The sequence below is a fragment of the Acyrthosiphon pisum genome, chromosome A1, assembly GCF_005508785.2.
Source record: "Acyrthosiphon pisum isolate AL4f chromosome A1, pea_aphid_22Mar2018_4r6ur, whole genome shotgun sequence".
Taxonomy (NCBI): domain Eukaryota; kingdom Metazoa; phylum Arthropoda; class Insecta; order Hemiptera; family Aphididae; genus Acyrthosiphon; species Acyrthosiphon pisum.
The window spans coordinates 23,640,261-23,651,782 of NC_042494.1; the positions used below are offsets into that span (position 1 = coordinate 23,640,261).

The following is an 11,522-nucleotide window of genomic DNA, read 5'->3' on the forward strand; positions in this document are numbered from 1 at the left end:
AAACCACCCAATACAAATGATGTACTACATGTAGGTACAGAAACTGTCTTTCGTCTTTGCTCAAAAGCGCAATCACTGTACTCGTCAAGATCTGGGATCTCAATTGCAGGAAAATAAAAACAACATATTTTACAGGTACGTTTGTCAACGACTATCAAGTGGGGAGAGAATCATACATCGATCGGCATTAAAAACTGGATGAGTTTGTGTTAATCAAAAATTAGCCCGGGTTTCGCGGACACTGTCCAACACGCACAGAGATAGATACTTATAATAAATTCATATGGATCGCTTACCTTGTACACTTGTCCATAGGTGCCATTGCCGACGACTTCGATGAGTTCGAATATACCAGCTGGGTCCTGGAACGAGACGGAATTATTTTTTATTTATAAAGGTGATTAAAAGCGTTACACACGTTTGTCGCAAAAAGCTCGATATTATTGGTGACACACGGTGGGACGGGGGGGGGCGCGGGGGGGTGACGGACGGGTGCTCACCTTTAACGCGTTGAGATCGATGTCGTCCAGCGAACAGTTGACGCTCGGTGCCAGGTTGTGAGCCATGTTCAACATGGGTGCGGACAGCCGTTGTCGAGTGGATCGGAGATATCGGACTCTGCGGCGACTGCGGTGGTCGCGCTGTGCGGTCCGTCAACGACGATTTCTACCCGTGAGGCCTTCTCCGCTCCGCGCGCGGCTATTACGCGGTGTTAGTCAGACGTCCGCCGATGCGCATCGCAGTGGGTAGTCGACGGTCGTGGTAGCCGACGTGCTAAAACGGTACACGCGACATGCCGACGGGTTGGCTGGCGTTGTTCGTCGTCACTCGTCGTAGGCCGTACCTCGTAATGGGTAGTGTACGGCTGTTATTATTGTTGTTATTATTATTATTGCCCTGTTATTACTAGGAATATTATTTACTATTATAATAATATTGTATTACTGGTTAGCGTCGATTTTACACCGGGGGGTCGAAATAATAATAATAAAACGACCGAGAACTGACGAAAAAAAAAATAATAAAAATAACGAAAACAATAACAATCGGGAAACTCCACACCTTTCCCAGAATCACGGATCTCAATTATGGTGACGTCATCAGTCTGCTGGACGGGAGGCACGACTGTGTCGCTGTTATCGGAGAGAATTTCGAATTTCGATTTTGGTCAAATTGACAGATAGCCTGCTGTTGCAAAACATAGATAATAATATATACATTGTGATAAGTGATAACGACCGCTGATAACAAAGAGAAACATCTTGACTGACTAGATAGTAAGATTATCTGTAATTAGTATTCTGTCTTATTCGCATTTCGCATTGATTTTTTCATTTTTGGACGTTACAATTATAATTTTTTTCAACGTAATGTAATAACTAATAATCAACAACAAGAGCATAATTGAATATATATTTTTTATGATATAATGGTTTACAGATCTGTCCTAACACTCCCACACCCCAAATCAATTTGAAATTGGATATTATCTTTCAATGGTGAACCCGGATTACTATACAATTTGTTTAACTTTTGATGCAATGTCATCTGTAAGAAAAAAATTAATAGGTACCTATGAAATAATAAAAATGGTAAATTGTATAGGTATTGTTTTCTTGGAAATGATTTGCAACTTGAAGTACTTTAATCAGACAGAAGCAACTGAGGCGTTAATGTTCAATGTCCATGCTAATTAATTTAAAATGTTTAAATAGCAAATGGAAACTTCCAATTGGTTATTTTTGCCAAAATTTTAGTCTTGGCTCAATGGAAAGAAACATAGCGAGTGAGTAACCACGAGTAAAGGATTTGTAAATTTTAAATATCTCTTTGAAATGTTGCATGCCACCACAATACCACATACAATCATGTGCACCGATATTAAATCCTTCCTCTTCCAATAAATCATAAGGCTAAATTTTAAATATTTTGTTATAGTATGACAAGAAGTTGCTCCCTAGTCCCCTACGCATGCCGCAGTGGTCTTACAACTCAAGATTGGGACTAGGTCCTTTTTCCTACGGGGAATTAAAATAGTCCACAAAACAAGTAACCCAAAGACTGACCTTACTTATGATTAGAATAGTATAATCGCTCTAGCATAGATTTGTTAAATTTTTTTTTTTGTGTGTCTATTAAGAAATAAATTAGGGTTTACTATCCAAGACGTTGAGGCCTGTTTTGCTAGGCGGAAATCTATCCCTGTGTGGGCGTAAACTGTACCTATAAATATTACAATATTACATACGTACAACGCTTATTAATTGTTATAAAATGTCAATATGATTGTTGTCATGGTAGGTTATTATATTATAATTTATAATGTATTTAACTAATAACAATAGTATAATTGAATTAATGATCAATAGTCAATACATTAAACATTATAATATATTATAAATTATACATTAAAAATTATTAATCAATGCGCTTTTGAGTTTTGGTCGAGATTGTCGAGTTCTTCCCAGTTCCCATTATATCTCGGCCCATGGATTCAAAAAAATGAAACTTTTTTGCTTCGTCTTCTATGATTTTTGTTTCATTGCATTTCTGAACAGCACATATTTATAACATAGGTATTATTATTAGATTAATAGTATCATGTCCTTACCTACTATGTAAGTACTAGTAAAAGTTATTATATTAAAAAGATAAATTAATTATTTATACAATTTTAGAACTACAATACCCTACCATATTTTCATAGAATATTCCATAGTATAAACCACTACTATTCATGGCTGTTTTTAGTGTTTCGATATTATTATAATAACACTCAGGTTCTGTGTTTCCAAATTCGAAATTGATTTTTTTCTGCAAAGTTTCTTTTTTTTTTAATCTGTTATTGATTCCAGGACTATGAACATCATTTTGCATTTTTCGGCACGTTTCATTCTTGTCAATTTGAATTCTTTCTGGAGATTCTATTTCAGTCATTGAAAGAACCGTAGTACTAGCGCTCAGTGGAACATTATTTCTGCTGCCATTAAGCAAAATATATTCTAAGTACCCAAATATGTGGTCGAAAATACTAGTACAAAATGTATAAACTACTTCCATCATTATTAATTATTTGAACAATTCCAAATTATAGGTATAAGTTTAAAATTATAATTTCCATCAAATTTTATTCTGTTATTTGTTAATCAGTTTTGCAATAGTTTTTAAATTTTTCATTAGTTGTTAAAAATACTGACGAATTTTGTTATGTCATAAATCATAATTATTGTCGCATGGTAACAATTATAATATTATAATCCAGGCATCCAGCACAACGGTAGTATCGCAAAGCTTATAAAAAAATAAAAAAAAGCGAGTTGTCAATAACGTATATTAACAGGAGGCTAGGAGCCAAAGTTGTACTATTGAAAAACCATGCTAATTTGTGTTAATCCATCGGATCTAGAATTTGTAATTTGTAGACAAACAAATTCAAACCAATACACCGCGAGATACGTCATACGTGTATTTTATTTTCAGCTCGTGCCGGACTAGGTGGTGGATCAATATAAGTTTGTGTTGGGCAGTTTATGCAGCAGAGAGAAACTTCGAAACATACATAATTTATAATTATTATAGTATTAGATCGCGATGTTCGGATGTTATACAGCTTCAAAATATGAAGGATATTGAATATTATAGGTATAATTTATTTATATGTATGTCTATGGACGTCACACCTGCAGCATGCGTACGACATAGACAAAACGCGTTTTTGCAGTGTGTGTAGAGCTTGCTCAATTTTGTTTGTTGAGTAAAAATAACTATTATAAAATTGAATTGTGACAATATTTCTGAGGGAAAATGGTTGTTTTTTCATTATACCCAATATAACGTTCATTATATCGTTTAGAAATTTAACTTTTTTTTAAAGACCTTTAACTTTTCAACATTTAAATTTTTTAAAAAAAAAAACGCAATGACTTGCCCTCAGAAATATTATCACAATAAATTCAATTTTATAATAGTTATTACGCGTTTTGTCTTGTAAGTGTGTAAGACGCGGAGACAACACGTGCGGGTGTAACGTCATCTTAATGAATGAATTTTTCCATTATATATCTATATAGAACAGAAAATAATGAAGTTAAAATATGTATAATATAATGATGAAATGTATGATATTCTTAATAAGTCACATAAATAAACAGGATATGGACGCATCACGGTGACATGGTAGAGTAGCATAAACTACATAAAATTATTTATAATTTAAAAAATAATTACGTTCAAATATATATATATATATCACGTCTTGTTATTAAATTATTTTTAAACAATCGTGTAAGGTGTTTAAAAAGAGTGATTTAAAAGAGAGTTGCAGTATTTAAAGTCAGAAGTATATATAGTAGTAGTAGACAAAAAATATGTGAAACATTTTATTGATTTTTTTTTTAATTTCTTACCAAATGAAAATTTATTTATCTTAATTTATAGAAAAAATAAATCGAAAATTTAAAATATCTACTATGAAATTAGTTGAAATGTATACCAATAGAAGATGCTAATAAAAAGTTTTTCCCAAATATTCGTTCTTTCTAACTATTAACTATTAAGAAAATAACTTTTAATGTCACAGAATTGTCACCCTTCAAAGGTAGGTACCAACTAGATCCAATTTACATTCAGAAATCACCACCAAGAAGAACAAAGCATTTAATCTACCATGAAACGCTGTGTACCTATTAAACACACAAAAAACACACATAATTTTAAAATCTCAAAACGCATAACCGCTATGAGTAGAATCTAAAAGACTTTACCTATAAAATTATAAAACGGGTACAACAATATATAATTATGCAGATTGCAGATCGATAAATAAATCATCGTTACAATATTATAATACAATAATTATACTTTATAGTATACCTTTGCGTTATAACGTAAGTACAGATTGGTACCTATTACCTATATCAATAACTATCTGAGTCCGATCACTTCGTAATGCCCGTAAAAAATTGCGATTGTTCAACTTATTTTGGGTGCAACTTAACCTCCCCTGTAGGCAATCCAACTATGTCGGATCGCGGACAATGTGCGACAGCGTCTCAAGTAGGCAATGTGCGAAAATTTGATTTGATGCATTATGCTTGCACCTGATCTGCCCTATTAACCAATGCCAACCAAATAAAAAATACCTATACTAATTTATTAATATTTATTTATTTCTTCTATAACTAATAGCAATCATTTATAAATAAAAATGTTCACTGAATCCACCATCGTCTTCAGCGCCTGCAGTAACCGTCAAGCGCACGTCATTTGCAGGCACTAGTCGCACGTCGCCAACATCTAAAAATTGCTACGTGAGAAATGGAGTGAATATGAAATCTTGTAAAAACATGAAATTCAAACGTTCATAAAAATTTAATTAGATTTGCTTGAAGACATTTTTTTTTGATAAAGATAGACAAACTTATGAATGATTTTGAATTAAATTTTCAAATCTTAGATTTAAAAAGAAAAATTTTTGTGAATTTCTACATCAAAATAGTTTGCAAATTTTCGTCATTTTTACGTATTTTATAAATATTTGAACTTTAGATGCTTATAAAAAAAATTGTGACTGGATTTTTAATTTTTTCATCCGCCTTTAAAACAATATAGGAGCCTTCTATTAAATTTTTAAGCTTTTTTAACCAACAAATTGAAAATGAAATTCAAGACCCCACATAAGTTGTTCTTTTAAAAATATTAAAAATACGTGATATTATGCACTATTTTTTTTAACAAATGTAACATTTTTGTTGTGCACCTTTTTCAAATACCTGATATACTCTCCAAAATAATGTTTAATTTTAATTAAAAGAAGTTTTTTTATGGATACACTCTCTCAAACTTACTGTATTTTACTCTTCAAGAAATATTATTTATATTATATTACACGAATATTAAATATTTATGTTAAATTGCACAATATTCATTCATAGTATAAATAAAGATTTTGAGAGGGAAATCACGAATTTTAAAAAATTAACAATTATATTTACATAATTACATTTAATAAATTAAACTGTATTTTTATATTTTCTTTAGATCATTGTTGAATTTAGTAGTAAAAATAAATCACATTGTATAGATAATCCATTAAAATCATATCAAATGAGCTGACGTATAAAAAAGTGATTTTTAATAGTAAAATACCAAAAGGTTGTAAAAAAATAAAATACTCAATTGATAAAATTATAAAATAATAAAAGAAAAACAATTAAAAAGTTTTAACAGTTAATAGTAATAAAAGATCTTAAACATAATAATAATTAATAATAAATAGTAAGAAAATAGTTTCAATTATTTTATGATGTTCAACATTTTGCAGACCTGAGTTGTGGCAAAGAGATCAGATTCAAAACATTTTTGACACTTGGAGCCAATGTACCATGTGGGCCGTGTCGATGGCAACACCATTAATTTCTTATCTATTTTGCGTGTTTTGTACCTCCTGTTCAGTGAATCCATCATGTATTTAAAGTCTGCAATTGGATAGCTTTTAAAATACTAAAAAACAATAAAAATAAATTACTACCAAGTATAATCTGTATATTATACTTTAATAAAAAAATATTACGTAGGAGAATAGTAATAGTATGCTTGTAGAAATAACATAAATAATGCTACACTAATTATTCAATACATTTTTGTGAGTTTTGCTGTTTTTATCAAGTTTGACTTAAAATAATAAATTACTTGTTCATTATTCAATATTTTTAGGAAAATATTTTTGGTTCAGAAGTTGTAAAAAAATATCAAAACCTTGAGCAAACAATATAATAAAAACTAGTAATATATAAAAATTGTTTTTCAAAAATCTCATTTTATTAATGTTGCTCATTCATAATGTACAGTAATAATTTTTAAAAACTATAATTAAAGGTAATTTATTACAAACACATTTTTAATGTCTATAAAATGTTTAGATACCAGGATAATATTATTTTTTAATTTAACATGATTAATAAAAGAATTTATGTCTACATGTTTACTGAGTGTATAATCATTTACCTGTTTCTTTTTAGGGTCTTGCAAGACTATCCATATCAAGGTGGCTATTAAACAGAATAGTTTATTTGCTGAACCAAATTTGCCACAGCTCATCTTCATCATTTTAATAAGTTCTTTGACCATGTCAGCATTTACTGTCCTCTAAAACAAATCCAAGTATGGGCGATTATTTTCTTATAAATTGTCCATGATAAAACAAATAAGTAATTTAACTCACTGTCCAAATGATCCATGACGTTTCGTGGTACCTAAGCAGATTGATAAGTACCCGGATGGCAGGTTCACGAGCTTCAATGCTCGGTTGTGATTGGTTGGAATACTGCAGGAAATGGAAAATATAATCTACAATGGCACCATCAGCTGTCTTCATACATAGCTCTTTGGATAACGACGTACAAGTGTCTAAAATGTAACAAATTTGGATTTGAAATCGAGAGACCACGGGTTTTAGAGTAAAAGTGTATAACACTACATTTAAGTAAAGTACACACTCACCCAAATTCCAAAAGACTGTGGCAAGTTCTTTGTACGAGTATTCATTTCTCTTTTGCTTTTTTAATATGTCCATTACATCGTTGTGTCTCCTGCCCAACGTTTGGGCACTTCTTCTAGGCATTCTGACAGTATCACGTCGACACTGGTACTTTTTTCGAACACAGTAACCTCTCCAAAAGGTCTAAAAAAAACCAACCTAAATTTATAAACTCAAACCTTGTGTAACCATAATACCTATGTAATATACACACCTGTATTTTAGTGACAGCACATACACGTTTTTGTGATATTAGCTCATCTCTGATCGTGGGAAATCTCTTGCGGGTTAAAAATCCTCTAACAGCTGCTTGTATCTTGGATGCAGCCTTGTACTTCTCCTACATGTAACACAACATGGAATAATTGATTAGTCATACGCTTTGCAAAAACAAAACAACAATGAAAGAAGACACACTTACCAGCTTTGAGTCTGCCTCAAGTTTTCGTTCGGCTGCCAGACATTGCTTGAGCTGCGGCCACTGGCGGCGCACTAAGTATCCGCGGACGTGCGATTGCAAAAAGATTGCCGCCCGGTTGACTTTGCGTTCCCTGTACTGTTTCTGCAATATGATAGCACTCAGTCTTAGCCGGACGTATTCCATACGGCAGTATCTCGCTGCGACCACGGCCCTGTACCGAGTCTGTATCACGATAACAGCTTGTCTCAGACGCAAGTATTCGGAATGTTCATGGGTGGTCGGCAGACACCGGCGCAGAAACCTCTTGACCGTGTTGCTGGCCACAACTAACCGGTCCTGTTGTGCTTGTAGGTTGCGTTTCACGACAGGCCACCTGACGCGTGCCAGAAATCTCCTGACGTAGGCTTGCAGCATGACCATTGAGTTGCGTATGCGCAAATAATTTGCTCGCTGTTGTCTCGCAGCCCGGTTGGCCCGAAACCGCTGTTGCACTATCACAGCAGAGGCACGCAGTTTAGCATACTTGCGGGCCTGCACACAAACTCTGAACCAACGCTGCACCTTAACCGCAGCACGCTGTAACTCCAAGAACCGTTGTCGATCATTGTCGGCCAGACGCTTCATAAATGTTCGCTTGATGATGTTGGCACACCGGATCAACAGGAGTCGGCGGCTGGTTAGCTCGTCCATCAGCGCTGGCCATAGCAGCTGACGAAATAAGCGGCCCCTAGCGGCTGCCTGCAATCCGATAGTCGCGGTCTTGAGTCGCACATACAGGTGGCGGTCGTGTCTTGCACTGCGGTTAGCCCTGAACCGTCGCTGAATCACCAACGCACTGCACCTGAGCATCAGGTATGCTTCCCGCTGTGTCCGCATGGTAACTTTAGCGTGGTACCGCCTCTGAACGGCTACCACAGACTGTCTCAGTCGTTTATAGGACAACCAGTCTTGGGTGGCCGGCAAACAGCGTCGTAGGGCCCGCTTGATTATGTTGGCGGCACGGACCCGCTCTGCCCATTCGGTAGCCAACCGGTCTCGGACTTCAGGCCACATACTCCTAGCCACGTAACCACGGTATATCTTTTGGATGAGCACCGCTGCCTGTTTGGCCTTCAAGTACTCACGGCGGCCCGACCTCATAGCGACCTTTGCCCGAAATGTCCGCTGTACGTACACAGTAGCGTATTGCGACGTTGTGTACCATTCCCGCTGCACCATCATCAGACGCTTGGCTCGCCAAGCTCGCTGTACGAACAGGGCTACGGCTCTCATTCTGACAAAGTCAGCTCTGTCTTGGGTCATCGGCAGGTTCCGTCTCAGAGCCCGTTTTACCGTGTCGGCGGCTGCGATGCGCCTCTCCTTTTCCAACTGCAACTGATCTCGCATCGCCGGCCAATGTTTTCTGGCAATGAAATATCGGAACGTCTTTTGTATTAGCACAGCCGACCGTTGGTAGTTCAAATATCGATTTCGTTCTCTTGCCCCTACCACGTTGGCCCTGAACCGTCTCTGCACAAACACAGTAGCGTTTTTTAAAGCGGTGTAACGTTCGGTGTGCATTTTCATAATTTTGTTTGCAATGTATCGACTTTCGGTGTACAACACAGACTGTTTTAACTTCAAAAATATTAATCGGTTTTGTGTTGGTGGCAAGTTTTTCCGCAACACCCGCTTGATAGTGTTTATGGCGTTAACCCGTCTTTCGTTTTCCAACATCAAACGTTTTCGAGCATCTGGCCAATGTTTTCTGGTCACGAAACCACGAAACACTTTTTGGACCATCAAAGCCGACCGTTTGGCTTTCAAATAATTTGTTCGTTCTCTTTTCATCGCCACGTTTGCCCTAAATAGTCTTTGTACGAATACGGTTGCGCTTTTAAGAGCGGCATAACGTTCCATTTGCAGTTTCATCATTTTGTTTGCCACATACCGACTTTCGGTGTACAACACAGTATGTTTTAACTTCAAAAATGTTAAACGATTTTCTGTTGGTGGCAAGTTTTTTCGCAACAACCGCTTAATTGTATTGGCTGCAGAAACTCGTTTCGTTTTTTCTGCAATTAGATTGTTCTTGATTCCCGGCCAGTGTTTCCTCAGTATAAAACCTCGAAATGCTTTCTGGATAATTATTGCTGACTGTTTCGATTTTAAATACTTCCGTTGTTCTTTAACCATAGCCATCTTATTTCTATACTTTTTCTGGATAAACACGACCGTTCTTCTTAAAATTATAAACCGTTTTCGATCTTCTGTTAATAGTTTTAGCTTGTCTTTTAAATAATGTTTGATTGTAGTGGAAGCGGCATGCAACATCTCACGGTTTTCAACCAGTTCAGCTCGCAATTGAGGCCATTTTTTTCTAATTAAATGTCCTCGAACACGCGCTTGTATACTAGATGCGGCCAAATGACGCTTGGCAATTGTTTTGGCCCGGATTCTTTTGGATATGACCAGTTTCAGACTGCTATTTCTCCACCAATTTTGGATTTTCGTAGCAGCGTTATTGTATCGTGGGGTTAAATATTTGTAGATAATCTGCCAGAATAACGATAGAATTTTCTCTCTGTGACCATTCACAATGTCACGAGTGTTAATGTTGCCCTCAACAGATATATGTTCAGATATTCGCGTGAAGGCTAAATTAACATTGTGGATTTTCTGTAACTTTGATATAGCCGGAAGTCTTAGCTTTTGTGACAATGGATTGCCTTTAAATAAAATCTCCACTACTCTAGTAATTCTGGTGCCATCCCTTAGGTCGTTTAGGGACTTAACTGCATAATTCACTTCATCCAAATGCGTTTGTTTATGTGTTAAGTTGTAACCAATACTTCGCAGCCGACGAACTATGTCTCCATGTGCAGTTACCATGTCTGCACAAAATCCCATCATTAAGTCATAGCTACTCTGTGAATGAAAATAGATATCAATCAGTTTTTGAAATAGATTTTAAAAAATAGACAAACTACTAACTTTATATGGCGAGTTCGTTTTAAACAAGCAGGGATTATGCCTGATCAATTGTTGTTCTTTAGCGCGGTCCAAAAAGTATATGAGCATAAATATTTTTCTTAAAATAAACTTTTTCATGGCAGCCTACAGTAAAAAAGTTAATAACATTAAATTTTATAAATATGACATGATATACACAATTCAAGATATTACAAGTTGAGCCGGCTTATATGTGTGGGCTGGGCCGCCGAGACATTTGAAATTTTGAACATTTGACGAAATTACTAATAAATTTATTACATATATAAAACACTGCTATTGGTTGATACAATGCTACAATAAGTTCATAGTCGAACCATAAGTTTATAATAATAATAATTGTATGAGCATATTAGGTATGTTGTACCTATAGTGTATTATAATTCCTTAAGGGGATTGATGGCGGTGATTTCCTGTCTTTGTCTAACACACGCGCAACATAAGAATTTAGACGTGTTTTTTGTCCAACGTACCGATTGATATAGTGAAGCGATAAAAATTCTGAAAACAGATTTGAATTTGTCGTCAAGTCTACTTGAGATCGGTCAGTCTACATTTTTGATTTTTTGATTT

At 35.2% G+C, this 11,522-nt stretch overlaps 3 protein-coding genes and 1 long non-coding RNA gene across 7 annotated transcripts in view; 1 reads left to right on the top strand and 3 right to left on the bottom strand.

The window, feature by feature from the left end:
* Window positions 1-92: 92 nt before the first annotated feature.
* On the bottom strand, window positions 93-1,070 carry LOC100569302 (misshapen-like kinase 1). Its single transcript, XM_003243965.4, has 2 exons — window positions 501-1,070; window positions 93-362 (listed from the first exon to the last, which is right to left on the bottom strand). The coding sequence occupies exons 1-2, from the start codon at window positions 573-575 to the stop codon at window positions 210-212; spliced, it is 228 nt and encodes a 75-aa protein (XP_003244013.1). The 5' UTR covers window positions 576-1,070; the 3' UTR covers window positions 93-209.
* Window positions 1,071-1,232: 162 nt separating this feature from the next.
* Window positions 1,233-4,251, top strand: LOC103309213. 3 transcript variants are annotated; one of them, XR_510638.3, is made up of 4 exons: window positions 1,233-1,550; window positions 1,606-1,786; window positions 1,939-2,049; window positions 3,481-4,251. It is a non-coding gene; the product is annotated as an uncharacterized LOC103309213 (long non-coding RNA). The 3 variants fall into 3 exon arrangements; XR_001679363.2 differs by lacking the exon at window positions 3,481-4,251 and having other exon boundaries at window positions 1,233-1,367; window positions 1,441-1,550; window positions 1,939-2,295; XR_510637.3 differs by lacking the exon at window positions 3,481-4,251 and having other exon boundaries at window positions 1,939-2,295.
* Window positions 2,395-3,194, bottom strand: LOC100570890. The gene is made up of 2 exons (XM_003243974.4): window positions 2,695-3,194; window positions 2,395-2,550 (listed from the first exon to the last, which is right to left on the bottom strand). The coding sequence occupies exons 1-2, from the start codon at window positions 3,061-3,063 to the stop codon at window positions 2,419-2,421; spliced, it is 501 nt and encodes a 166-aa protein (XP_003244022.1). The 5' UTR covers window positions 3,064-3,194; the 3' UTR covers window positions 2,395-2,418.
* A 1,765-nt stretch (window positions 4,252-6,016) lies between the features above and the next one.
* LOC100160614 (protein abnormal spindle) overlaps window positions 6,017-11,522 on the bottom strand; it is a 10,853-nt gene continuing 5,347 nt past the window's right edge. The window contains exons 9-15 of one of the 2 annotated variants that reach the window (XM_008184102.3): window positions 10,932-11,054; window positions 7,959-10,865; window positions 7,752-7,877; window positions 7,501-7,681; window positions 7,223-7,407; window positions 7,006-7,146; window positions 6,017-6,501 (exon numbers count right to left, since the gene is read on the bottom strand). In XM_008184102.3, the coding sequence (XP_008182324.2) occupies window positions 6,295-6,501; window positions 7,006-7,146; window positions 7,223-7,407; window positions 7,501-7,681; window positions 7,752-7,877; window positions 7,959-10,865; window positions 10,932-11,054 (3,870 nt within the window). In that variant the 3' untranslated portion in view covers window positions 6,017-6,294. The remainder of the gene's footprint in view (window positions 6,502-7,005; window positions 7,147-7,222; window positions 7,408-7,500; window positions 7,682-7,751; window positions 7,878-7,958; window positions 10,866-10,931; window positions 11,055-11,522) is intronic. The other variant, XM_016803789.2, reaches the window with a different exon arrangement.